Source organism: Lynx rufus, unplaced genomic scaffold, assembly GCF_022079265.1.
Source record: "Lynx rufus isolate CCGP_SWC_20201006 ecotype Redwood Valley unplaced genomic scaffold, mLynRuf1.p SCAF_4, whole genome shotgun sequence".
NCBI lineage: Eukaryota > Metazoa > Chordata > Mammalia > Carnivora > Felidae > Lynx > Lynx rufus.
In genome coordinates, this window is record NW_025814856.1 from 65,686,015 (window position 1) to 65,713,553 (window position 27,539).

The window sequence follows — 27,539 nt, forward strand, 5'->3', positions numbered from 1 at the left end:
GCTCAGGGTGTTCCTGGTATAAGCCAACCTGTAGAATCTGGGATTCTAGAAACAGGGCGAGAAACCGCCACTTTGATCCTGGAGAATCCGCTGCGGGATGACAATGGTGAAGCTATTTTGGGATAAGATAAAAAACCACGTTTGTCAGCAGCATTTGGGTTCCCGCTGGGGACCAGTGGAGGATGGCCCCTGCAGCCTTTCCAAAGGGGCCAACGTGTGTGTCCTCTTTCCCAGAGTGGCCGGGACGTGCCTCGGCGGCAGAGGGAGCAAGAGGGTGGTTCCCAGATTCTCTCTCCTGAAGGACTCCACGCAAACTTGGTTTCCTCCAGCGACACTTTGCTCGTTTGCATCGCCACCTGTCAAACTGCTTTCCCTTGCGCTCTGAGGAGCTACCCAAGAGAGGAGGAGACCCAAGAGAGGAAGCGGAGTTCTAGAAGGAACGAGAGGGCCAGACTGCAGGAGGCGTGTGCAGGGCAGGACGGTGCGCAAGGAGGCCGCACCCCGGGGTGGGGGCCTGGCTGGGAGCTGGTGGGGTGGCGCTGGCTGAAAACCAGCACCCAGCCACGGGACACAGTTTTGGGACACAGCATGAGAGCCTGGACCTCGTGCTCCAACGGTGGCCACTGCAGAGGTCCAACACGTGCCTTTCACCTTCGTAAAGTCAGAAAATGCTTTATCCTGACCTGCAGGTTACAGCCGCATTTGGAGAATGCCCAGTGGGACAAGATGCCCTCGGGACTGGTTACGGGCATTCCAGAAGCACCGATGCCCACGTTCCACGGGCGTGACAGGCTGTATCCACTGGACAAACACAAGCAAGGAGGAGGTGGGTGTTTATTCCCAACTCGTAGGACGGGACTGTCAGGGGCAAAAGTTCATTTTCCAGCTTCACCTGTTCCCAGCGAGAGTCCCGCAAGAGGAAGAATTAACAGATTCGCTGGCCAAGGAGGGTCACCTCTTACTCTTAGCTTTGGGGGAAACTCCAGGGAAAGACAGGGAGTTCACATGCTCATGTTGTGATGTTTTCTCCACCTGCCGATGCCACGGGGCATTCAGTGCTATAACACAGGATCAGTTCGGGGGCTCACAGATTTAGGGAATTTATACTTTCCAAGGTATTTATAGCCCACAGAAACCTTAGCTGTGGGGATTTCACCGAGTTTCCTGACAGGACATCCCCAACACCACACACAGCGAGACAAGTGGCCTGATTGGGTCCCTTGCTTGAATGCAGATGCGGGATGACGGGTCCCGTTAAACACTGGGAGTGATTTCAGGCTGCCTCTCCGGGGGCTCTGAGACACTCGATTCTAGTGTTACGCCCAGAGAACTCCAAAAAATGCCCTCGACAATTGGGCACCCTTTCCCAAAGTGGGTTCCTTGGGCAGCCTGTCGTGCACAAAGCGGGTCTGTGATCGGAAGCATCTGAGTAGCTCTAAGCGGCCTCCCGCCAGTGGGTTTCCTTCCCTACAGGATTTTTCAGATCCTCCGTAACCCAATGCGAAATGTGAATTTCCAGGAAGGTGACAGAATGCAATCCTCCCCCAAACAGACGTACAGGTTCTTTCCCACAACTCCAGTAACAGGGATTCCAGAAAGCACAGGATAAGCAAAGCAGGTGCGAGGTTCTCCGTCCGCTCGGCACTGCGCAAGGGGAGGCAGAAAGCCGGGAGAGCCAGCCGCCACTCCACGACTCCGGGCTCCGACCCAGAAGGACTGACGGGGGGCCCATCCCCTGGAAGAACACGTCACAGCCTCCTGATGGGCGAGGGACACGGTCGCAGCAGCCACGGAAACTCGCAAACACAACTCAGGGCTGCTCATGGGCCCACGTTCCTCCGGTTCTTGCACAAATTCGCAAGGAAGGCGGAGCCAATCCACGGGGCCGTGACATGCTTGTTGACACGTCTCTGTCGCACTAGACGCCCCGAAGACTCTCTGCCTCAGAGCCCACTGGAGCAGCACCTCAGCCAGGACCACTGGGACAGGTGCCAAACGGGAACATCCCTGCTCCCAGGGCCTCCTGTGGTCATGGTGGCATCGTGCGCCACGGCAGAAGGAATGGGCCGTGACAGGATCTATGTGGCCCGTGGGCTCTCCTTGCTTGGTGTGGCTGAGTTCACACGTGCCCTCGGAAGGAATAAAAGGTGACGTAAACGTCCACTTTGGTTTAGTATTTCCTGTTTGTTCGGAGCGCTGCTGTGGCTCCCTGGGAAAACCATGGACTTGAAGCTCGGGCTCGCTGCTCGGACATGACCCGTCGCGGCTGCTCCGTGGGACCATGACGAACACCAGGCTTTCCCAGAGTGTGAGGGGTGGCGCTGGGCTTCAGAGACCTGGGCCCGTCCCTACTGGGGCCTCTCAGCAGAAAGGGAGACGGGGCTCCCTGCGCTGCCCCCCAAGATGCCCCCAAGGGGTATCAACCATCTTTCTGCTGAGTGAAGTGTGTCGGAGAGATAACTAGCGAAGTTCGTTACCTGGAATTTTAAAAACCAGCAGTTTATGTTCCTACAGGACGACTGGTGGCGGATGGGCAAAGAGGCAGAAATAGGGTGACGTCCCCCCATTCGAGGGAGGGGCGGGCTCCGGTGGGGGATGATGGTGGCAGCTATGAGGAAACAGGCAGCGAAGGCAGGAAGCCAGTCTGAGGGACAACGAGTCAACAGGGCTTTGTCTCCACCAGCGACGGGGAAGACCTGATCCGTACAGACAGACCCTCGTGTCGGTAAAGCGACTATCATTGGACAGCAGCGACTGCTCGGTCCCACTGGGGGCCCGAGCACTGTTCTCCCGGGCTCCTGTCCCAAGATGACCCTGTGGCTTCCCCAAATGTCCAAACAGCACTGGGCGGCCACCGGTCACCTGGCTCGCGATGCGTCACTGAGACCTTGGCTCCAACGTGCTCTGATCCCCCAAGGCACCAGAAAGGAGACACGGGCCCGTTTTGGAGGCGCTAAGACAAAGAGGGCTGGCGCAGCATTGGATGAGGCTGATGAGAAGTTACTAGGCTCCAGGGTGATGCCGGCCCACCTGGGCGAATTGGATGGCAGGGCATCGCCACGCCGGCACATTCCGCGAAGTCAGCTGCACTTGGCTACGGTGGCTGCTTTTTCTGGCCAGAGACGGGCTAATGTAAGCAGCACATTCATTAAATGGTAGTTAAAGCCTCGGGAGACCCGCTTTTGATCATTAGTAATGTGCAAACCCCAATGCGAGGCAATTAATTCAGTTCCAGAAAATTAATTCTTAACAGTAAGCAGAGGGAGGAGAGCAAGTGGGAGCTAAGACAATACTCATGCCCTATCAAAAGCAGGGTTAAGTATGTGATTAATTGTGTTTGAATAACAAACGGAGAAGCCTGCTGTCCTAAGTCACCATGCAGCTGCACGGAAACCATTACTGGCTGAGAGGAAGGCCATCCTAGACAGAGCCTTCCAGATGTTTCCATCGAGCTGTGAAGGCTCGCCTTAAATTCGGAAATCGAGACATTTCTAACAGCATCACTGTTCTTTTCTTAACCTGCGTTCCCTGCGTGGCTCTCTTGCCCTCCCCCCGCCATCCCCTGTCCCCGCCAATTCTCAGCATCTCAGTACACCTGCCTCAGGCACTCACTCATGGCTCCTGATTCCTGCCCGTGGATCTTCCTGGTGTCCCCCGCCCCACAGCTCGGCTTCACTCTGTCCGGCTGGGAAGCAGCGCGTGCCACACGCTGCCTCAGTTTCTCCCTCTGCCACTTAACAATTCGGGGCCCCTGGCGCACGGACCAGTGCATGAACAGAGCCTTCTGGGTGCACACACAGCCAGGCTGCAGAGGAGGACACAAGTTCCTGGACACAGGACAGGGTTGGCTGTGGCAGCTGTCCCCCCACCCCTAGACCTGCTGTTACAACAAAGTAAATGTCCTTACAACGGCAGCCAATCACGCCCTTTGCTTCTTGAGGCCAAAGGCACCCTACGGGGCACGTAAGCATGAAGTCCCTGACTTGCTGGGGCCACAGATGCCAGCGGCTGTAGGGATGCCACGTGGATGGTGTCAGAGCTGCGGGGTCTGGCGGCCTCTCCAGCGGCCTCCTCTGTCCCAGGCACGTGACAGCCCCCACCCCAGGGCCGGCCCACCAGAGGAGGGGTAGCTTCCACGAAGGAACGGAGCCTCCTGCTTGGAGAGGCCGTTCTCTCTGATGGCTGCAGTCGAGCAGAGGCTCCTGCTTACGTGGAATATGAGCTTCCTGTCTTGCTCTAACCGCGGCGGAATGAGGGCTGTTCCGGAACATGAAACGACCTGCCAACACTTCTTATTCAAAACCTTTTTAAGTAGGTTTCCTTTTGTATGCTCTTTATTTTTGAGGTGGGGGGGCAGAGGAGGGGCAGAGAGAGAGAAAGAGAGAGAGAGACAGAGGATCCCAAGCAGGCTCTCTGCGTACACGAGGGGTGTGAGAATTAACTGTGCGGTAACCACCATGAGACAGGCGCCAGAAAACACAGACAAGGTCTTCCCGGTGGAGTCCCTCAGGACCCGCACGTGACAGCCAGTCCAGTGTCCCCCGAGGCACTGGAAGCCTCCCCCTGGTCCATCCCGGAGTGCAGAGAAGCTGTTTCTTAGGCTCTCCCGTGACCCTCTTATGGGCACACCCTTAAAGGAGTTCCATCCCTAAAGGAATCTAACGCGGCCATTGCCACTTTACAGATTCCCTGCAGGATCCGTGTGTGTTCCTGGTTTCTCAGATTTTCAGTTCCCAGTTCACACAAAGCACTCATTTCCAGAGCTACTTGCTACCTGCCTCTGAGACCAAGGACCCAAGAGAAGGGCTGGGGTGTGCCCTGGGGCTGGTGGCAAGAGCCACCTCCCCACACAGCCTGGAAGGGGTGAGGGCACCTCCATACGAGCAGGTGGCCCTGCAGGGGTGCCTGGGCAACGTGCTCTCCCAAGGGGCACGACACCCTGAGTGACCTCCAGCCTCTGCGCCCAGAGAGATCGATCAGGAGACACCCACACCCACCAGTGTTGCTCAGGAACAGTCCCGAGAGACCCGCTTTCCCGGGGAAGTCACACCGACCCTGTGACCGGAGCAGGATTTTCACCTACGCAGGCCTTCTCTGCCCCACACCCTATCCTTCTGAGTCTCTCTCCGACTGGATTGGGGGTCATCAATCCAATAAGGGGCCAGGCCTCTGGACAGCCGGGGTCAGCTGTCCCCGAGTGCACAAGGCTTCCCCATGAGGACCGGGGGATCCTCACCCAGCACCCCAGGAGGACAGCAGTGTCTGCACTAACCTCTCTCCCACGAGGTTCTAGTGCAATGGAGACAGGCGGTGGCTGCGGGCTGGGGCTGAGGCTAAGGCAGGGAGCGCGAACACACCTGCCAGTGTCCCTTGAAGGGAGGGGTTCACCTCTGATCACCTGGGACCTGGGCCAGGCTCCCCTCCAGCCCTGGATCTGCAGGCTGGCTCCAGGCACATTGATGGTCACATCCTCAACTCAGATGGCCTGGCCAGGAAGACAAGCCATCTCCCATCAGGCCAAGGGCACTGTGCCTCTCTCTGGTTCCTGGGCTCTGGCTGAAGCTCAAGGAGATGCCCTTGGCCTCTGCGGGGCACAGGGCGGGCACTGCACCCTCTGTTGGACCCTCGTCACTGGCACTGAACCAGGCACGCAGCAGGCACTCAAGAGTTGCTGTCAGATAAACGCACGCCGCACCAAGCTACGGACAGACACAAAACAGGCATGGCTCAGGGAGAAGACTGCAGTGGGTCTGATGCACTTGACTTATCAAGACACAAAGAAGGACCAACGTTCTCTCGGTCCACAGGGCACCGAGAGCAAAGAGAATGTCGTCAAAGAAGCCTGGAGACACCGTCTAGACCGTAGGATGCGATTCAGGCGTTAGGCTCAGTCTCACGGCTCGTGATCTTTGCTGTAACAATCACCCTTTTCCACGCAATGGCCTGTCTTTTCCAAATGAGTCACCAAGCAGTTAAAAATGCCCTTGTTGATTTTTTACCGCAAAATGTCACTTTCCGGATATTGACCAAGTTTCACGACCCTCTAGGGGACAGAATGTTATCAAAGATTTTCTTCGGCCTCTGCAACTCTGGTAAATGTTGGATGAGACGTTATTAAACAGCTTAATTAAGTCATTCAGATAAATTATTTGTTGTCACCAAAATGACAGAATGATGTCCTTCACAGAAGCCGTACCTTCAAACAAGATTCACTCATCTCTATAATAAACTGGAAAGACTCCACGTAAAACCACAGCCACGGGTACTAGACTCTCACGGGGCAAAGGGGTATTTCTTCCAACACGAACCACACTTCATGATTTCATTTTACCGTCCATGAAAAAATACGCCCACAAGTGCTCTCCCTACTGGTGAAGCCATAAAGCTAAATGAAAATCACTAGACTCTGGTTTAAAATATTAACAAAGTGGGGCGCCTGGGTGGCTCAGTCGGTTAAGCGTCCGACTTCGGCTCAGGTCATGATCTCGCGGTTCATGAGTTCAAGCCCCGCGTCAGGCTCTGTGCTGATGGCTCAGAGCCTGGAGCCTGTTTCAGATTCTGTATCTCCCTCTCTCTCTGACCCTCCCCCGTTCATGCTCTGTCTCTCTCTGTCTCAAAAATAAAATAAAAACGTTAAAAAAAATTTTTTTTAAAATATAATAAAAAAAAATAAAATATTAACAAAGAAACCAAATGTCACTGCTTTAAAATTCACATAACGCAATCAAACAAGCAGAAAACCTGACAAGCGGGCGTCTTAAGATGATCCCTAGAGCACGCACTAGCCTGGGAGGACCCACACGGGAGGCGCAGACGTCACTGTCACTGGGGTTCGGAGGTGCACCGGGCTCAGGGGCTCCAGATGCAGGAGACATTCCCAGCGACTCCCGACATCAGCCAGGCTGCTGACTCGACGGTGAGCGGCTCACACGGGTCAGGTCTGGGAGCAGGTGGAGGCAGGTGTGGGTATGGAGCCGGGGTGGGGCCGAGGTCACCTGTCCTGTGCTGCTTCTGTGGGCAGTGGTGCACAGCGGGCAGGTGGGCAGCGGTGGGGGCCCACCAAAGCTCCGCCCCTTTATGGTGAAAGCCAGGGGGCCAACATGGGGGCGGCAGACAGCCTGTCAGGACCCCAGATCTAGGCCGGGAAGCAGAGCTGGCAGGAAGGAACAGCGACTGTCAGGGGCTGGTCCCCACACAGTGAAGTCTCATCTACACGGTTTTAAGGCTTCTGGTGGCAGAGGGGGTGGGGGTGCCAGGACGCTCATGAGAAACTCCAGGACTCTCCAGTCTCCACTGGCTCCAGCCGTGGGTTCGCACAGCACGGACTCCTCACAGCTCCCAAGAGTCTGAGACCAGGCAGGGTGGGGTTCTGCTGGGAGCCCTTTCCTGACCCCTAGATGGCCACCTTCTCCCTGCCACCTGCGGCAGACAGAAGTCGTGCACTGCTTGCTTGTCCCATAAGGGCACTGGTCCCACCATGGGGGCCCCAGTCCACACCCTCATCTAAACCCGCCTATCTCCCGAAGGCGCTCCCCTCCCCCCGTGCTATCCTGGTGGGGGCAGGGCTGCAATGTGGACTGGCGGGGGGGGGGGGTGCCACAAACACAGACCCTGACAGGGTCAGCATGGGAGGACCTCCACAGCCTGACCAGGGGCGTCTGCACCCCCGGGGATGCTGCTGAGGGTTCCCGATCCTTCCTGGCAGAGTAATGACTTCCTCTGGTTCATCACTGCCACCTACTCCATCACCTTCACCTGATGATATGACACTAAGCTCCCCGAGGGCTTTCCAGCTTCAGGGTCTGGACGCAGCAGGGCTCAAAGGTGACAGCTGAAGTTCGGGCACGGGAGGGGTCAGAAATGCCCCCAGAGTGGTGTGGCTGAAGGCTCCTCTATCCCGGGGACAGCCCCTGGCTGAATTCTCTGTGCCCTCCTCTGAGTGGAGAACCCGGCTGCCTCCCCCACCCCCGTGGGGCAACCAGCCTGCAGCTCGCATGTCTCCGGAGGAACCCCACCGGGCAGGCGACAGAACGACACCCCCAAGATCCTGCAACCTCATCAGCGTGCCTACCGCCCCCCAGCTGTCTGTCCCGGGGTCCTGCATGCAGCCACAGGGGCTGTCCCGCCAGGCAGCGGTCTTGCACACCAGGTGGGCGCCCCCCACACCACGGCGGGCGGGACGCCCGTGCAGCAGACGGCACCCAGCCCACATCACGGCACTCGCTCTCCGGAGCTGGGTGCAGGGACACTGCACCTGACACTCCTGCCCCCGAGCATCTGGAAAGGGTCGCTGGAAAAGGAAGGTGAAGGCAGGCTGCCGGGATGTTGGAAGAACAGTGTGGAACAGCGTAGCCACAGTACCTCGGGCAGGACGGGTTTCCCTTCCGCACGGCTGTTCAAACCTCTGACTCGGGGGCAGGTAGAGGCTGCTTCGGACTGCCTCGCTGTCCCGAAGGGAAAATCGGCTCTCTTCTTTTCCCACGCTGGCCACGCCGTGCTCAGCCAATGAGGTGATGTGATGGGGCCTCCTGTGCATAAGGACTTCGGAAGAGCCCGGCTGGACAGGATCCAGCCGCTCCCTCTGACTTCGTGTGAAAGGAGCTGGATCACCAAGCATCCCTTCCCCTCGAGGCAAGTGGGGAGAAGGGGCCCAAACGCCTTTGACTTTGACTGTAGGCAGCGACGCCCTCACCGTCTGGGACCGAGAGGCTGTGTGTGCGGCATCTCTAGCCTCCGGGGTGACCGCGGTGTCGGTGCCCACGCCACGGGGCTCCGAGAGCGAAGGTCAGAACCTGGGGGGGGATGGGCTGCGTCCCCCTGGGCCGGTTCCAACACGAGGAGCGTGGACTTCCCACCAGTACAGCAGAGTGTGAAGCATCCTTCCCGTGTCTGCTGGGCCAGCCAGCCGGAGGGAAACGGGCGACAGAGACACAGACACCAGTGCAGACACTCTGATCCCGAGGAAAACAGCAGGCAAAATTTCCGAGTTTCCGGATTCTGCTGAGAGTTGGACAGCCCGTGGGGGTGGAGGCCTGCTTTCTTGCCAACCGCAGCGGGAGCCAGAAAAAATTTTCCCGGCCTTATTTTAGGACGGGTGACGCTGTAAACAAGCTGGGTGACCAATCCACAGACAGGCTGTCTAGACCCTTATTTGAAGCAGAAGGTCACCGGTGGGGCAGACGTCCCAGATGTCCTGGAGGCATGTGACGAGGAGCCGCAGCCCCGCCAGCCGGCCAGCGCTGACTCTGGGACAGGGACACTTACCTCACCTCCTGAGTGTTGATGGCGGGACCGCGCAACCCACCCTGGAGGCGCAAGGTCAGGACTCAGGAGCTGGCGAGGGAGCCTGAGACCTGAGAGGGCAGGCCTTGCGTGGTGGTGGCACGGGGTGGGTGGGTGTGCAGAGCATGGGGTCGGGGGGGGGGGGGTGGCTATCACGCTTGAGGGCAGCAAAGGTAGGACAGTGCAGACAGAATGAAAGAGCGTGATTCTAGGAGGCAAAGAAACTTCTGGAATACACTTGGTGCAAAGAAAGATTATCAAGATCCCAGGAGACACTTGGTGTAATGGCTGAAATCAGAAGTTCTGGATCCTGACGTCAGCTCCAAGCCAGCCTCACTGCTCACACTGGGGGTTCACGCCCAGCCCCACCACACACACACTGGGGTCCCGCCCAGCCCCAACAATTAAAGCTGGGTTTTAGTTCCCCAACTGAAACGGAGAACATTTGTACCTGACTCTTAGGGGTGTTCTGAGGAGTAAGCGAACGAATAATCATGGAAACTACTTAGAACAACAGCTGGCATACAGGGATCACTCCGTGAACGTTAGAGGTTACTGTCATCATGATATTTACATCCCCCCAACACAAACACACACACACACACACACACACACACACACACACAGTATAGCATCACTGGGTCTCCCTCCCAGGCCTGCAACCCACTGCGGCCCAGGCCATGCCAACCTGGACGGGCGGAGCCACCAGCCTGTTTCTCTGACAAGCTGACCACTGACGATGCGACGCTGGGTAAGTTACTGAAGCTCTCTGTTAACTGGGTAAGTTATTGAAGCTTCCTCTCAGAGGACAATGGCTATATAATATCCAGCTCACGGTGCTACTCTTAAGGCAGAAACCTGTTAGTTTAAAAAGATGGCTGTCATCTCCTGGGTCAAAGTTTTTCTGCCTTGCACAGATCATATTCCAGATCAGGAATATACTACGGAAAGCCTTCAACTACGCTCAAGTTCAGGTGCCTGAGGAACGCCTCACTTATCCAGAGTTCCTGGCCAGTGAAGATGATGTGGCAGGGGAATTCTTTTCAGGGAACTAAATAAAACTCGTTTTTTAGCACCAAGTTGTTTTCTTAATCACTTTTATGAGGCTCCTTCCGAAACACGTAGATACATCGCTGACTTAACAAATGAACTCGGGCCAATGAATCAGAAAGCTTTATAAGGCAAAAATATAGTAGCAAGAGGAAAAGAATGAAAAGATCCCACAATTACCCTACCCTCCCTTCTGAAAACAATGAGCCAGCACATCTGTCCTCACCCCGCAGCCCGGTGGCCTGCCACTCGAACCCGGGACCGCACGCTCACCTGTTTTGCAGCCGCCTGGCTGGGAGGTAAGGAGCCCCTCGTCAGCAGTGGGGGGCTCCCGGGGCCGCAGAGCTCGGGGAAAGGGTTGGGGATGGCCGGCAGAGACGAGGTTCTGAACTGTTCACCTTCTTCCTGCAGGCGTCTGGGAGGAGAGACACAACCGCTCATTAAAAGCTGCCATCCCCCGACATGACCCAGCAGTCCCACGTCCGGGGGTGTCCCCAAGGAAACTAAAGATGGACTCACTCCTGTGTTCCCAGCGGGACTGGTCACATCAGTCCCCTGGGGGGTCAACCAATGTGGGAACGTATAAATAAAACTTGGTCTATCCACATGAGGGGACACTACTGAGCCCGACCGAGGAAGGGAATTCTGACGCACGGTGACAACCAGGATGACACTGAGGACACTGTGCTGGGTGAAATCAGCCAGTCACAAAAGGGCGGATCTTGTACAATCCTACTTCTGTGAGGTACCTAGGGTCTCCAGGCCCCTAGCTAGTACAATGGAAAATGCCAGCGACTGGCGGGAGGGGAACGGGGAGTCACGGTTTCACAGGGACAGAGCGTCGCTTCTGCAGGATGAGCAAGTTCTAGAGATACAACGGAAGCATAGGCACCGCCACGAGATGGCGCACTGAAAAACGGCTGCGTGCATTGTACCACAACCAAGAGTTTTGTTTTCTGTTTTTTTCCCCCATTCTCAGACTCAAAGGGTACAGATTCCCTCACCCATTAAACAGCTGGGGAGGATGTTTAATGCTCCAAGGGGCGCCTGCGGGGCTCAGTTCGCCAAGCATCCAACCTCGGCTCAGGTCATGGTCTCACGGTCTGTGAGTTTGAGCCCCGTGTCGGGATCACTGTTGTCAGCACAGAACCCGCTTCGGATCCCCTGTCCCTGTCTGTCTGCCCCTCCCCCACTAACACTCTCTTTCTGTCTCTCTTAAAATAAATAAACTTTAAAAAAACAAAACAAAACAAAAACCATGCTCCGCGCATGACACATCCTAGACGTCTTCTCCAAGCACCTCATGGATTCTGTTCCCTGAACACTGATGTGTGAAGACGTTCTGCGAGTAAGAGCGCTTTCACGAGAACAGCTACGTTCGATGGCCTTGAAGCCAGCACTCGTCCAGACACGTGAAAACTCCCCCGTGTCCTCGTCTGGGCTGTGGGATGAGTGCTTGCTTACACAAAAAAGGCTGTTGGCACCGAATCGGAAATAAAGGCCGTGAGCAGCCGTCCTCCCCAGGACACGGAAGCCCGTCTTTCCGTCACAGCCACTGCGGAGTGAGGACCAGGCGGCCTACTTGTTGGCATTTCCTCCCAAGAACGCAAAACCCACTCGTCATAGGGCAAAGCCAAACACACACAGGGTGACGAATCAGATGCAGTTATGAAAACAGAAGAATAAAGTTCAAAGTCGAAGGACAAACGGCTGCAAAGTGCCCCCTCTGTTACCTTTCCCGGGGTCCTGTGAGGGCTTCCTGTCCACACTGCCGGGGCTTCCCCAGGGTCCTCCCGTCCACACTGCCGGGGCTCCCCCGGGGTCCCACCGGTGGCTTCCTATCCACACTGCTGAGGCTTTCCCGTGGTCCTGCGGGGGCTTCCTGTCCACACTGCCAGGGCTCCCCCGGGGTCCTGCCGATGGCTTCCTGTCCACACTGCCGGGGCTTCCCCAGGGTCCTCCCGTCCACACTGCCAGGGCTTCCCCGGGGTCCTGCCGGTGGCTTCCTGTCCACACTGCCGGAGCTTCCTGTCCACACTGCCGGGGCTCCCCCGGGGTCCTCCCGTCCACACTGCCGGGGCTCCCCCGGGGTCCTACCGGTTGGTGGCTTCCTATCCACACTGCTGAGGCTTTCCCACGGTCCTGCGGGGGGCTTCCTGTCCACACTGCCGAGGCTTCCCCCGGGTCCTCCCGTCCACACTGCCGGGGCTCCCCCCGGGGCCCTGCCGGGGCTTCCCGTCCACACTGCCAGGGCTTTCCTGGGAGCGGAGCCCCTGTCCTCTGGAGGGCAACACTGCCCACTGTCCAGACACCCACCTGAGCAGCGGCGTGAGCCCTGCTGCCGCTCAGTATCCCTGGTCCTCAGTGACATAAGCCTCGAGAAGCCCCTGTACAGGGGCAGAGTCTTCCAAGAATTTTTTGGACTCCTTTTACAGTGTGACGAAATTAACGATCCATTCGCTTTCTTGGGAGTTTTGCCACTAGAGAACTGCAGCGATCACCTTACAGGTTCTCTGTTTACCAAGCGATCCTGATGCGTGAGGGGCCCGCCCAGCCGTTCCACGGGGACCAGGATGCACACATCTACGGTGTGCACGCTCCTGGGGCGGGAATGGGGTCAGTGCCGGTGGGGGGGGTGCCGCGGCCCCTCTGAGGCACCCCCATAACATCCCAGAAAGCGGATGTGCGCTGTCAGGGAATCCCACTCTTCCCACACCAGCCTCTGTCACGGCCAAGTGCCTGGCTCACTTGCTGTCCCTTGTCCTACGGAGCAAGAGAGGAGGAGGAGAGCCCCGACGACCACTGACGGGTGACTCTCCTGAAGCACAAGGATAAAAGTCTGTTCCGACTCACATACAAGATGCCAATGTTCTGATGCTCTAAAGCTCCCAGAAACTTCTCTGAACAGGGTTGTTCTGAAAACCTTTAAAAGCGGTGTGTTCGGGGGGGGGGACCTGGGTGGCTCAGTCGGTTAAGCTCTGACTTCAGCTTAGGTCATGATCTCACGGTTCGTGAGTTCGAGCCCCAGTTCAGGTGAGCCTCACTTCTCTCTGCCCCTCATGGGATATTCTCTCTCTCTCTCTCTCTCTCTCTCTCTCTCTGCCCTTCGCTCACTTTCACCCTCTCTTTCTCTCTCAAAATGAATGAATGAATGAATGAATGAAAGCTGTGTTTTTTAGGGCAGTGTATGGTACTGTACCATTATACATTATACATTTGTCCAAACCATACAATGTCCAACACCAAGAGCGAACCCTCAGGTAAACCACGGACTTTGGCTGATGACGATGTGTCCACGCAGGCTCGCCAACTGTGACAAAGGTACCACCTGGTGGGGAATGTGGGTAATGCGGGAGGCTGTGCATGTGTGGGCAAGGGGGTACATGGGAGACATTTAGAAATTTCTCTCAATTTTGCTATGAACCTAAAACTGATCTTTCAAAAATTCGTCTTTATTAAAAAACAAAACAAAACAAAACAAAAACAGACAACATGCTAAGTCAGCAAGGCTGGACACACAAGGGGGTCACACCCTGTAGGATTCCCTTTTGATGAAGCAGCCAGAACAGGTGAATCCGTAGCAACAGAAAGCATGCGAACTGGTGGTTGCCAGGGGCTGTGGGAAGGGGTGTGGAGACACTGTTTAATGGGTACGGGTTTCCTCTCGTGCAGGGAGAACATTCCAGAACTAAGTAGAGGTGGTGGCAGCTCAATGCTGGGGAGTCTACTAAATGCGCCTGAATTGTACACTTTAATTTTTTAATGTTTATTTATTTATTTTTGAGAGAGAGAGAGAGAGAGAGAGAGAGAGAGAGAGAGAATCCCAAGCAGGCTCTTTGCGGTCAGCACAGAGCCCGATGCGGGGCTCGAACTCACAAACTGTGAGATCATGACCTGAGCTGAAATCAAGGGTCGGACGCTTAACCGACTGAGCCACTCAGGTGTCCCTGAATTGGACACTTGAAGTGATTAATTTTATGTGATGTGAATTTCACGTCAATACGTTATTCTTAAAAATTAAAAGGACGAGAAAAGTCCCACGTTGGCTTCCCAGCAGTGCGCAAGCATTGGCCACGGCAAAACGAGGGACACTACATGAGGCCGGAGAACATCCCCGCTCCAGAGGCTGCGTCTCTGCCCAGTTACGGAGCGAGACGCGGAAAGGGGGCGAAGATGCAGGGATGCTGGGGGTCGGGGACGAGAACGGCCAGGCCTGGGCTCCGCCGCCTGCCTGGGCTAGAACGTGCCCCCTGCTTTCCCTGCTGTCCGCTCCCTCAGGATCAGCCGGCCCAGCCGCAGCCTCTTCCAGGAAGCCCATTTCTCCTTCCCCAGTGTCTGCTCTGCACCTGCCTCTGCCTGTGCGCCACACCCCACTCTGCGGGTCTCAGACACAGCGCCACACCCAGTAGGTTCTGAGCCGGTCAGGACCCCTCCACCTGGGTTTGCATCCGGACTCCCTACTCACCAGGTGTGGGCGTGTCACGTCCCCCAGTGCCTCAGTTTCCTCACCTGGGCAATGAGGCCCACGACATCACCCGCCTCGTAGGGTTGTGGTGGCCACTGTATCAGCTAATAAGTGAGGACTCGAGAGAGACCATACACAGGAAGTGCTCAACATAAAGCCTCACTTACAAAAGAAATCTTTGGGTATCCCGTATTGGTCACCCCATTTTTAAACACATCCAAAGTAAGATGCCCTGTGGTGCACGCCTGCCCCGTGCACCCCCGTGGGACCTAACACAGGCAACCCCAGGGCACAGGGCTGAGTTCGGCCCAAACTTTAGCTCAAGGGCCCCGGGCAACGAACAGGCCCAGGTCTGCCTGTGCCATCCTCTGCCCTGACTCAGCTCTGGGCACTGTCACTGTTGGGGCTGCGACCCTGTCTTCCCAGGGGCCTCCCACCCTTCCAGGGATGGGTGACTGAGAGACCCCAGACCCCAGCCACATGGAGAAAAGTCTCCCTCCAGACTGAGCTCCACAGGGGCCAAGAGAACAGGACTGATGCTCAAAAAAGCACAGGCAGGTATAAACACCGGGACGACGGAGGGGAGGAAAGGCAGGAAGCCGAGAGGCAGCCGACCGCAGGCCACAGAGCTGCTACACGCCCCCTGCAGACAGCTCTGAGCTCCCCAAGACACAACAGGCTACCTTGGCAAGAGGGTTACCCAGCTGCAGAAGACCTGGGATGTCAGACCAGAAAGAGCCTCACAGAAGTTTCTGGAAGCAGAGAGGACCACCTTGACCTATCCCCATCCCAAGGAAAGGAAGCGAGATCCCCAGGAGATGCAGTGCTGAGGAACCACCAGCCCGAAGAACCCCAGCCTGACCGAGGCCCAAGATGGAGGGCCCCGCACAGCCTTGCACTAGAAAGCGCAGGGAGGCAGGGAGGCTGGCCTCGGTCCCTCGCCCGCTCCCATCCCTCCACTGTCACCTGAAAACCTCCAGAGCCAACAGCGACTGGGCGGCGGCCACACCGGTCCACCCACCTCCCGGGCCCCAGAGACGGGGTAGAGACACCCTCAGTGCCCTGCCCCTCCCCCTCCCAAATCCGGGTGTGACAACTCCCATCCATCCCCCTCTTCATCGGGGTCAGGACACCACCGTCTCTAGGCTGGTCCTCGAAACGGCCTCCAAATCAGCTGTGGTCTAGCCCACCACCCCGACACCCGGCTGCCAGAATTATCTGCCAGAACCGCAGCCCATCTCCTCGCTCGCCTGTTCAAATCCTTTCCCCGCCTCTCCCCTTGAAGGGCTCAGAGACGCCTCCGGGATCTGGCCCGCACCTGTCGGGATCATCTTGTGTGCAAAGCACCCCGTGGAGGCGTGACAGATGCGCAAAACGCTGTACGTGTTTAACGTGAACGACCGGGTGTGTCGTAAGTAGACACGCGATCTGTCTCCAGTCTGGCTTGTCATCACCCACAGCCTGCAACCGCTCCCTCCCCTCCGCCTTTATCGCTACTGCGGAAGCTCTTCCCTCCTTGCACAGCAGCGCCGTCACGCGTGGGCTCCGTGCCGCAGGACGTCCTAGGACTGACTCGTCTTGTAAAACCAAAACTCTGAACGCTCAGTCCCGTATCTCCTGATTCCCTCCCCGTAGCCCTGGCATCCAGCACTCCTACCCTCTGCGTCTAGAAGTTCGGCCACCTTAGAGGCGACACGTGAGTACAACCGTGTGGCACCGTCCTTCTGTGACAGGCTCATTCACTTAGCGTGCTGTCCACGTTGGCGTCAACGGACGGCTTGGTGAGGAAAACGCAGAACACGCAATGCCGTGTCGTGCGGCCATACAAAAAGGGAGGAAGTTTTGCCCCTCGGGACAACGAGAATCCTCTCTTCTGCTCACGAAATCTCTTCTCCCCGCCCGCCGCCCACCGATTCCCACTCACCCTTCAACACCCAAATCCGAGATCTGCCGCCTCCAAGGAAGCCCAACCCCCCACCCTGCTTCCCATGAGCCCCTCCCCCCCAGCCCTGGTATTTCCAGGAATACAAACAGAATGCGTCCACGGGTCTGAGGTGGCACATGTCTGACAGCCCCCGGGGACACCACTGCCCCAGGTCCCCCCACCCCACTCTGGGCACGGGCTGCACAGAGACAAGGAACGTGTCTACGCAGCAGGGGGCGCTATTGTGTCCGTGCGACGGCCCTCCCTTGCTCTAGGAGACGAGGCCCTCCAGGCCCCGGGGCCCACCTGACAGCGAGGATGTGCACAGGCTGTGAGCGCTGCACCTGCAGTCGCGGGGACGCCTGCGGCTGGAGGGACCTTGTTCCTGAGGGTGGCGGCTGGCTGCGGGCGTGCTGGCCATTCTGGAGCAGGGGCACCGTCTCTGACTGCATGCTACAGGCCGGGTACAGACTCTCCAGGGATGCGCTCACATCGTTCACCAGGGCTTCCAGGTCTACGTCATCCTCTGGGCGTTAAAGGCAAAAGCGGGGGAGAAAAAAAAAAAAAAAAAACAGAACAGAACAAGACAAAACTTTAGCAGCAGTGAGGGGCCACGGCCACACGGGCATCTTAGGGCTCAGGTTCCAAAACTCACAATATTTTAAACTATTAGGTGAAGGCAGAGGAGCATAACTGAGGATATACATCCCGTAAGGAATCGTATGTGTTCCATCTACTGATGTTTGCTGATGTTCCAGAAGCTACTTGGTAACTACGGTCCAGCCGCATTCCCAGCGGCTGCACACACCCTTCGGAGCACCTGCCTAGCTCACACCCCCTTTGGGGTGGACGGGCCACACGCAGTCACAGCTGCGCAGCCTCAGGTGGCCAGACCACAGGTGGACATCGAGCTCTACTTAGGCAAGTCAGGCCTTCTCCCTTCCCTGAAATTCTAGCAGTGAAAGAGAGACACAGGAACAGAACAGCACCCAGCACAGACAGCAGCCTGGGCCAGCTAAGAGCTCCAGGAGGGCCCAAGCCACGCAGATGGGCTCACGAGTGGCTGCGGATCAATCGTGCACCTGCAGACCTCCAGGTGCCCTCGACTGGCCTGGGAGCCTGAGGAAGCCTGTCCTCACAGAAGGCCCGAGGCAGACGCAGAGAGAGAGAAGCACAGGGAATGCCGGACGGAAGGTCAGAAAATAGCAGAGGCACACACAGAGACTTTGACGGGAAATTCTTCGTGTCAACTTGGCTCGGTCGCCGGTATTTGGTCACACTTGATTCTAGATGTTTCCGTGCAGGAATTTTTTAGATGAGATTACCATTTAAGTCAGTAGCCTCTGAGCAAAGCAGATTGCCCTCCATAATGTGGGTGGGCCTCATCCAATCAGGTGAAGGTCCTGAAGAGAAAAAGACCACAGTCCCCCAAGGAGGGAAGAATTCTGCCTCCGGACTCAAACTGCAACTCCTCTCTGGGCCCCCAGCCTCCCGGTCGACCCCGCAGATTCTGGACGTCCAACTACACAATTGTGGGAGCCAACTCCTTAACCCCCACCTCCCTCCCCATACACGTATAAATGCACATGTTAATGGTTCTGTTTCTCTGAAGAACCCTGACTGCACACGATGAGGGGATAACCCGGCACGCCCAGAGATGTGGGAGCGCCCAGGGCAGGAGGCAGAGACAGAAACCTGGGGACACAGGCCAGGCTCTGAGCAGCCCAGTGTGACTCAGTGCGCGTTCCTGCTAAGGCCCGCCCGTACTCCGGCCGCGAGCTCCATAAAGCATCCTGCATCCCCAGTCATCGTGGGCTGGGGCTACCGAGTTAGCTTCTCCTGTTTGTAACCCGCTGGAAACTGACAGCACAGCCCCCCTTCTCTGAGTTTTCCACTCGGTCACTTCAAACGTGGCACGTGTGAACGCGCTCCCCCACTGGGGCACTCCGCGAGTCCCCCTAACTCACAGGCCCACTTGGTCCCATAAGCGACACCTGCTCAGCCTGAGGGGCTGGGGCCCAAGACAGCAACACCCTCGCCAAGCCGGGACCACAAGCTCCCCCGACAGGAAGGCCCCTGTGAACCCGCCGCCCCAGCCCGCCTCCTACGGGCCCCCCGCCCGCAGCACCAGGCCCGGCTTTCTGTTTCTCAGCCTCTACAACCTGACCCGGGGTCCGCGGGGGTGGGTGAGGACAGGAGGCTGGTCATCACCCCGCCCTGCGGCAGAGCCGGGCACAGATCCATCTCACCTATTCCCCGTGCCACCACAGACGCCGTGACTGCCACCCGGTCCCACGGCTGAGGAACAGACCCCGGGGGAAGCAAGGACCTTGCCCAGGGGCACGCCGGTGCGACGAGGCGGACCTTCGACCTGAAAACACTTCCTGTAGCTACCAGGCTGGCCTCACCAGGTGTGCGCTCAATGCATGAGCTCACGGACCTTTCTGGGACCCGCCCTCCCTGCCTGTCCAGTCCTCGTGTAAACATCTCGGGTTCCTTTGCTTCAGCTTCTCCATCTCATTAGGCAAAAGGGCACAAGAAACGGAGCAAAGCAAGACAGCGAGAAAAAAGGAAGGGACGCGGGCCAAAGGGGCAGAGAACGCGGGAACCCCGTGGTTGCAAGCGGGGGGTGGGGAGGAGAGCACTTTTGGGAAGATTTAGGTAGAAGCAGAAAGAAAGGTCACAGACATCCCCCACCCCGTTCTGTACCTTGCAGGCAATGGTGTCAGGGAGAGGGGTCTGGGGAAGGCCTGGACGGGGTGATTATACACAGCAGGCTTTAGATGGATCACACTGGGCCCTGAGCAGGATGGACACACGGACTGACGGGAGAGCATCGGATGCTTCTGAAACAGCAGGAATGCGGTTTCGCTGCTGGAACCGAGAACACCGAGAGCTGTCTGAGCAGAGCGGACACGGACCGAAATCCCGACCAGAAACTTGTGAGCGGGGCCTCGTGTCCCCAGGGCCCATGCGGGAAGGCAGGAGACGCTGCCAGCGCTTGGCCTGTGCACGGTCAAATATTAATCCCGCGGCCAGATATCAGAAGGACAACAGGGCTGAATTAGTAATTCATGACTGCCGTGTAATCAATAAGTAATCTATCACAAAGGAGAACGCCAGAGTCAGCAGGCAGAGCTCTTGCTTAGGGTTCAGAGGGCAGGCAGCTACGTGGGAGGAGTGGGAAAATCCAGACCCCGGGAGGGAGAGGTATGCACACAGCCTTGTCCCCTTGTCCCTTGTCCGGAGGCCACATCTGTAAACTGAGGAAGCAGAACTCGGCAAGCACAAAACCAACAGACGGCTGCCCGAAGAGAGCCAGCCACTTGGGTATTTACTGAGACCTCACGGTATCCACGTTCTCAGAAAAGGTACAAGTCACACTGGGGCTCACGAGTCCGGGGCTTCAGGAAGGTTCTAGAATGCATCCTGCACTCACATTTAGCTTCCATGTAATAGTTGCCCGATTGAGCTCTGGAACACGATTAAGCCTAGGCCGCCCTAACTCATCCTACAAACAACTCGGTATTTCTCTCTTAACGACCATTTAAGAATCAATATGGGGTGAAACACTGAGCTCACAGTAGCTATCCATCCAGCCTTTGGGAATGCCTGGGGGTGGGGGGTGGGGTAGGGGCGGGGAGGGAGAGGCTGCATGCCATGGGCAGGCCGGGGGAGGGTCATCACGGGCCGCTGGGGTGTCACCTGGCTGTCAGTCACATGTGCCCCCAACCAGGAGACCCAGCAGAATACAGTGGCCACCACGGTCACTTCCGTCCCCCCCTGAGGAGTCAGGCAGAAAGAGAGCCTCACTGTTAGGAGTTCTTTTTTTTGTTGTTTTTTAATGTCTATTCATTATGAGAGAAAGAAAGAGCGAGAGCAGGCTAACAATTGGGGGAGGGGCAGAGAGAGAGAGAGAGAGAGAGAGAGAGAGAGAGAGAGAATCCCAAGCAGGCTCCACGCAGTGAGCACAGAGCCCAACTTGGGACTCAATATCACAAACCGTTAAGATCCTGACCTGAGCTGAAATCAAGAGTTGGACGCTTCACTGACTGAGCCACCCCAGCGCCCCAAAGCCAAACCTTTTAAAGAATCTGAAGTATTCTAGCCCAGGACAAACTTTAAAATTCCTGTCGCTCAATTAGCATTTCACCTGTCCAGACAACAGACTCATTTAGGGTTCTGGGATTTTACCTACACTCTGTTAAATCTAGCGCAGGCTAACAATGGAATCTTCCAAGCAGGGGTCACAAAGGATTGATTTGAAGGAAGACACTCGCCATCATGTTCCTTGAAAACTTACTGAACTACGGTATAGGAATCCACTAAGGCATTACTGACGTGACACTCAGTTCTCGCAAAAACGCTCGGAATGGCTCACATTCTGTGAGCACGTCCCGTGTCGAGCGGGATGGCTACCCGCCTTCCCTGTCCCTGTGGTCCCTACATGAACCGACAACACACAGATCAACCACCCGCCCCGTGAAAGCCCTTCTGCAGAGAAGCAAACACACAGGGTGAGCACAAGACAGATACTTCTGGAAATGAGTACTAAGATTAAGTATCTATTTGGTGCAAACTTGATGCCAAAATACCTTCCGTTAGACCGCACCACCCCTGGAAGGCACATGAAGAGGAAGGTGAAACAATTTTACACACTCCGTCTCACATCACGCGGATTCAGGAGGATGTATTTACCGCACAAATACAGGTCAGACAACACGGTTGTAAATCAAGTTATTAATAGACGCTTTGCTTCCGCAAATAACCCAGTCCCAAACTGGACACTGACTTTTGTCCCAAATATCTGAGCAGCTCATCTGATCTCAAACCCACATGCGTGCCTGGCCTCACTGCCATCAATCAGCACGCGGAGGAAGCTTTCCTTCTAAAACAGATACAAAGTCGGTGAACCAAATTCGTGTTTGGCTCATAGATAATTCGGGGCACACGTCCTCCGTAAGCCAACCAGGAGGCGGCCAGGCGCGCACCAGCTGACTGTGGGCACAGAGGAGAGCGCCAGCTACAGGCGAGGCTCGGCCTTCTAGCCCCAGGAGCCTCCCTCCCTGTACGCCCTGCTGGGTCCACAGCGCCATCTAGTGGCCTCCTTCACTGGCTAGGAAAAAGGACATTCATTGAATCCGATTCACTGCGTTCACTGGCACCTTAAAGAAACGCTACGTGCAGGGGTTTTCAAGATACACGTGTATACTGTCCATTCTTCCCGGACCCACGTGAGCACCTGTTAACATGCAATGTCTGTCTGTTTCCTCCCGTCTTTGTCTAGAAGGTGGGCTGGTAAGTAAGGCAGGGCGGGGCAGGCTTGCTTAAGATGCTAAATCCCTAAAGAGTGATAGGTGATTTTAAGTAAAAGGAAGAAAAAGAAAATCAATGGGTGAGGCTGTGACAGAAGAGGAAACAGAGATCTTGGCCTGCCTTAGGGATCCTGGCACTGGGCTCCTGAGATCCTTATAATTTTCTAAACCATAAAAGCAATGGGGGTATCTTTTGTTTTGATGTCTGGTCTTTGTTGTTATTGTGTTATTGTTGCTGTTGTTGTCATTGTCGTGGTTCCTGAGATAGCCCCAGGGCTTTCATAAAGGTGAAAGGATCCTCTTTTATAAAACATCACCTTTTGTTACTCATGACAAACCCCTTTCAACCACACCTGAGTTTATGTTAATGAGGTGCTTTTTGGAAAGCCACCAGGTAACCACAGGCTGGGGGCTGGCCGCCAAGGGAGCTGATCACGATCATCACAGGGCTATAGGTTTGGAAGGGTCCAGTCCCGTTCTGTGCCCTCGGGGGGGGGGGGGGGGGGGGAGGACATAGGGGCTGGACGCTGAGCTCATCACCGGCGGCCAATGATGTAATCAATTGTGCGTATGTGGTGAAGCACCCCTATCAAAACTCCCAACCCCATAGGTTTTGGAGAGCTCCCAGGTTGGTGCACATATGGAGGAGCCTGGGGGGTAGCGTGCCCAGCACGGGAGCCCCGAACCCCTTCCCCATACCTTGCTCTACGCACCTCTTCCAACAGACTGTTCCTGAGCTGTATCCTTTATAACAAACTAGTAACCTAATTAGTAAGCCGTTTGCCTGAGTCCGGTGGACGCTCTAGTAAATGACTGAACCCAGTGTGGACACACGCAGCTGGTGTCAGAGAATTGCTTGCCGGGAGGGCGGGGGGAACCCACCCTTCTGGAAAGTGCCGAGTCAGAGCAGAGGTAAGGGGAAGATTTCTTCCCAGTGCTGTAGCTGAAAAGTCCCGAACACATATGTAAAGGCCAAAGTTCTTACACGCTTCTATCTGGACGGGAACTAAAGGTCCAGCCTGCGAAGGCATTTTAAACCTAAGCCATGTTCACTGGGCAAGCCGTTTTTGTTGACCTCTGAGCAATTAAAACCTTGTGCAGGTTTTAATTCTACTGAAGTCAGCATTCTACTGAAATGCCTTTGGCACACCAATGAATCTCTATCCTCACAGATTCCACTCACAGGTATTTAATTCTTTCTAGAAACGTTTCTTTGAGAGAGAAAGAGCACGAGTGGGGGAGGGGCAGAGAGAAGAAGAGAGAGAATCCCAAGCAGGCTCCGGGTTGTCAGCGCAGAGCCGGATGCAGGACTCGATCCCACAAACCGTGAGATCAGGACCTGAGCCGAAATCAAGAGTCAGATGCTTAACTGACTGAACCTCCCAAATGCCCCACAAGTACTTAATTTTTAATAGGTACAGTTGGACATAAGTAAGAATAAGAAAATCAGGTATTACACTGTTAGAGTATACCTCTGTTCATATTCGTGATAGTTACAGATATTCAGAAACCCTAAAAGCAGATCACCTAAACATATCTCCAAATACAAATATAAAGGCCATTTCTAAATTGTGTCGTTTAAAAAAAATTGAATCAATGCTTTATTTCGGTGGTTACTACAGGCAGGCGGGATTTGAAGCAGGAAATAAAAACCCTAGAATTACGTCCAGCATATACACAGAACTACATATATATAGCTTCAGCCACACACTCACGTCTCCTGACCTTTCAGCACGTACAAGAGAAACTTCGCTTTCCAGCCTTTGTGGGAAATGGTACTCTCCTCTCCACCCACAATCCCATAGACGACGACAACCGCCACTGTCGGTGCCAATAAACTGAGAAAATACCTATCAACAAGCTGATTAATTCACCAGCAGGAAAAGTGTGTGTGGGTGTGTTTCACTTCAACTCCACATGTGCACCTCCTACACTTCCTGCTGCTGGGTTCTGGGCAGCACTCAGCGGACATACGTGGCCTCCCAAGCCCACAATGCCACTGCCAGCCCCAGAGCACGTTCAGGGGCATCCAGTGACACGAGACTGGGTCCGATCCGCTCGGACAAGGTTGAAATTGAAACAGTCCTCTCCATGTGCTGAGGCTGAACCAACGTGTTCCTTTTCATTTACAGGTGACACCTTCTCTACTTGTCTTGGGGTGCCTTTCTTTCCCCTACTCCAAATGCAGGACTGTTCCCTCAGGGAGGCTGCTGGCTATTTGGTCACCTCTCTCCTTCCGTGAGAAGCTCTGGTGTTCTCTTCTGCTAATTTAGAACTGCATCCTGAGCCCTCCCAGAGCCTCCCAGAGCAAGTCACAGATGCAGGGCCCCAGCAGATAGCTCCATAGACAAGAAAACCCACGTAGATCACCGATTCCCTGCTTTCATGAAACATGTAACCTGTTTTCCTTAAAGCTGTGTGTAGATACACACATTCTGTCTATAGAAGTGCTTTTCCTGTGCTGCCGGGCCGGCAGGGAGCCCTGGTCCCATCTCCACCCTGGTCTGACGCGTTCAGGCTCCTTTTGGTCCCGACTCAAGGGGAGACACCGTCCAAGGTTCCCAGGATGCTGACCCGCCCAGGGCTGCCCAGATGCCCTCACCCTCCCCTTCCCTGAATGTAGCCAGGTTAACAATGGATGGAGGAAAATCAGTATTTCAGGAAGGAGCTGGTGAAATCCTATGTCCTGCATGGAAAGAGGGAGGATTCCCACAATTCCAAAACCCTGACACCAGAAACCGCCTTGACAACCAGTCAGCGACTGAGTGACTCCCAGATTTATCAGCCCCTGTCCTGCCTGCACACACAGCCGGCGAGGAAGTACTCAAAAGACAGTCTAGGAGGCAAACGTGTTCAAGTTCGTGGGCTCTTTCAAAACTTGGAAGGCAGAAGCACCTGGGTGGCTCAGTTGGTTGAGTGTCCAGACTCTTGATTTCAGCTCAGGTCGTGATGTCACAGTTCATGAGTTCGAGCCCCATGTTGGGCTCTGCACTGACAGCACGGAACATTCTTGGGATTCTCTCTCTGCCCCTCCCCTTCTTATGCTCTCTCTCAAAATAAATAAATAGGGGCGCCTGGGTGGCTCAATCGGTTGAGTGACCGACTTCGGCTCAGGTCATGATCTCACAGTCCGTGGGTTCAAGTCCTACGTCGGGCTCTGTGCTGACAGCTCGGAGCCTGGAGCCTGCTTCGGATTCTGTGTCTCCCTCCCTCTCTCTCTGTCCCTCCCCTGCTCATGCTCTGTCTGTCAAAAATAAGCCAACATTAAAAAAAACATTTTTTTAACAAAATAAATAAACTTAAAAAAAAAAAGCTCGAAGGAAAACACTGGAAATACACGATGCAGGTTGGTATTTGCTATTTGCACGTTCAGCCTGTCTCAGTGCAGACTCGGTTCCCTTTCCTTCCTAGTATTCGAGGTGTGGCTTGCCGGTGAATCATCCTGCATGGTTCAGCAAAGTGAGACCCAAAGGAGTGGAAATCCAATGTGCCACACGGTGACCTGGTGGCCTCACCGGGAGCCTGACCTCTGACCTGGGTGTCCACACGCAGTGGCGATAACCACCCGTGACTGCAGTTACCAAGTACGTATCATGTGCCCCTACACTTCACATCGCTGATGACTAATCCTTAAAGTAACAACAGGGACAATAATGCCGATTTCAGAGTGAGACAAATACCCTCATGCTCAGTGAGGTCAAGGTCCCACGGCTGCTGGCGAAAAAGCCCGCAGGAGAAGTCCGATCTGTTTTCTTTCAGAAAGGTCAGGGTGCTTGTTCGGACAATGGTGCCTTCGGCCAGGCCAGCCTGCCCTGATGGTCACGCTCCCGGAGGCCCTTGGGCCAAAGCCACCCTCCCCCCGCGCCGCCATCCCCACCCACAGGCAGCTTCCTCCACTACCAGGGCCGAAGAAATGATGCACACGTCACCCCTGCTGGCCAGCACAGGGGCGGGCTCCTGGGGGCCAATGCGGAATGTGGCCCACGGTGACCAGCGGGGACAGGGGTTTAGCCGGGCAGAGAAGTCAAGCGTCACGTCCGGAAGACAGCTATTCCATCTAAGAGATGGGTGTCAGGACCTAGCCACGAGGCAAAACAGGATTCGGGAAATCCCCAGGCGCCAGAGGCTGGGGGAGACGCGGGGACCCTGGGGCTGGCTTCTCGGGTGACTCATCAGGCAGCCCCAGGAAGACTGGTTTGGGAAGGTCCAGGACCAGGCTGCTCATTTCAGAAGTTGCACTTGAACACGGATCCCACTTCCTAACAAACATTGGCTTTTGGTACAGATACATATGCTTCGCCCACTCCAGTCCTGGGGACCACGCGGCAGGTAGCTGTCCCGACCTGCCAATATTCATCTTATGGTAAGGTGTCCATCGTATGATGGCCTGGGCGACGCCCAACCCTAAGTGGAGGCTGAATGGACAGAACCTGTAAGAAACAGGGTAAGCCCATGATCACTCACAGCTGTGCCCACTTCCCACGTGTCCCCGGAGTGTGGCCAGGCCTACAAGTGGCCCAGAATGGTGCCAGCAGTGACTTTCAGGGAGGGAGGCTGGGCTCTGTCTCCCCATCCTGACAAATTCCTCCTTTTTTTTTTTTTTTTTTTTTTTTTTTTAGTTTTAAGTTTTTTTATTTTGAGAGAGAGAGACAAGAGACAGAGACAGCACACAAGCAGGGGAGGGGCAGAGAGAAAATCCCAAGCAGGCTCCGCACTGTCAGCACAGAGCCTGATGCAGAGCTCGAACCCACGAACTGTGCGATCACGACCTGAACAAGAGTGGGACGCTTAACCGACTGTGCCACCCAGGCGTCCCAACAAATTCCTCCTTCTTCCCTCCGGGGCCATGTGACAGCCCAGAGCACTACAATACTCTGAGGGAAGGGTATGTCACAAAGTCCAGGGCAGATCCTAGAATGAAATGCAGATATGCTGGTGGCCAGACAGCACTACGACCAAAGCAAAACGAGCAAAAAAAAAAAAAAAAAAAAGTGAAGATAATGATTAACCGCTATCACTGGACTTTGATTTCGGTGAGATTCATGTGTTTAATCTGTGTGTTTTACAGAACGGTCAAATAATTCTATCCCCCCACTCCGCCTCCCCTAAAAAGGAAAGCCCCTCACTTCCCTCAGGGATTCCGCTCATTGAAATTCAAGAGCTGGAATCTGATGCTGGGTGAACACGACCCAGCGAGAGTGGAAATTTTCCTTCTTTCTTGGACTGTGTCCTGCCATGTTGTCGCGTGTTGTTGCAAGGGAGCATCTAGATGGCACCGAAGCTTCTCTCGGGTCTGCAAAGGCGGTTGTGTTCAGCACCGTGAAGCAAATACGACACGGGAAAAGAATTTTCCTCTCCGGGAAGGACCTCAGCTACACATTAGAGGGAAAAAAAAGAAGTACAGACTCAGGGGTACCGTCTCTATTTGTACTTAATAGAAGACGATTAGTTGGGGGAGAAGGGCAGAAACTTGCCCACAAAACATCACTCAAAAAAAAAAAAA

At 55.4% G+C, this 27,539-nt stretch overlaps 1 protein-coding gene across 8 annotated transcripts in view; it reads right to left on the reverse strand.

Annotated features, from left to right (window-relative positions):
* GRB10 (growth factor receptor bound protein 10) overlaps positions 1-27,539 on the reverse strand; it is a 191,982-nt gene that overhangs the window by 48,351 nt on the left and 116,092 nt on the right. For 6 of the 8 annotated variants that reach the window (XR_006965152.1, XM_047096039.1, XM_047096040.1 and 3 more), the window contains 2 exons: positions 17,028-17,247; positions 10,606-10,747 (listed from right to left, as the gene is read on the reverse strand). Coding sequence is in view for 7 of the 8 variants with exons in the window: in XM_047096039.1 (XP_046951995.1) it covers positions 10,606-10,747; positions 17,028-17,247 (362 nt within the window). In the remaining variant the exon portion in view is untranslated. Of the gene's footprint in view, positions 1-10,605; positions 10,748-17,027; positions 17,248-19,430; positions 19,596-27,539 lie in introns of those variants that run through there. The other 2 variants (XM_047096042.1, XM_047096043.1) reach the window with 2 other exon arrangements.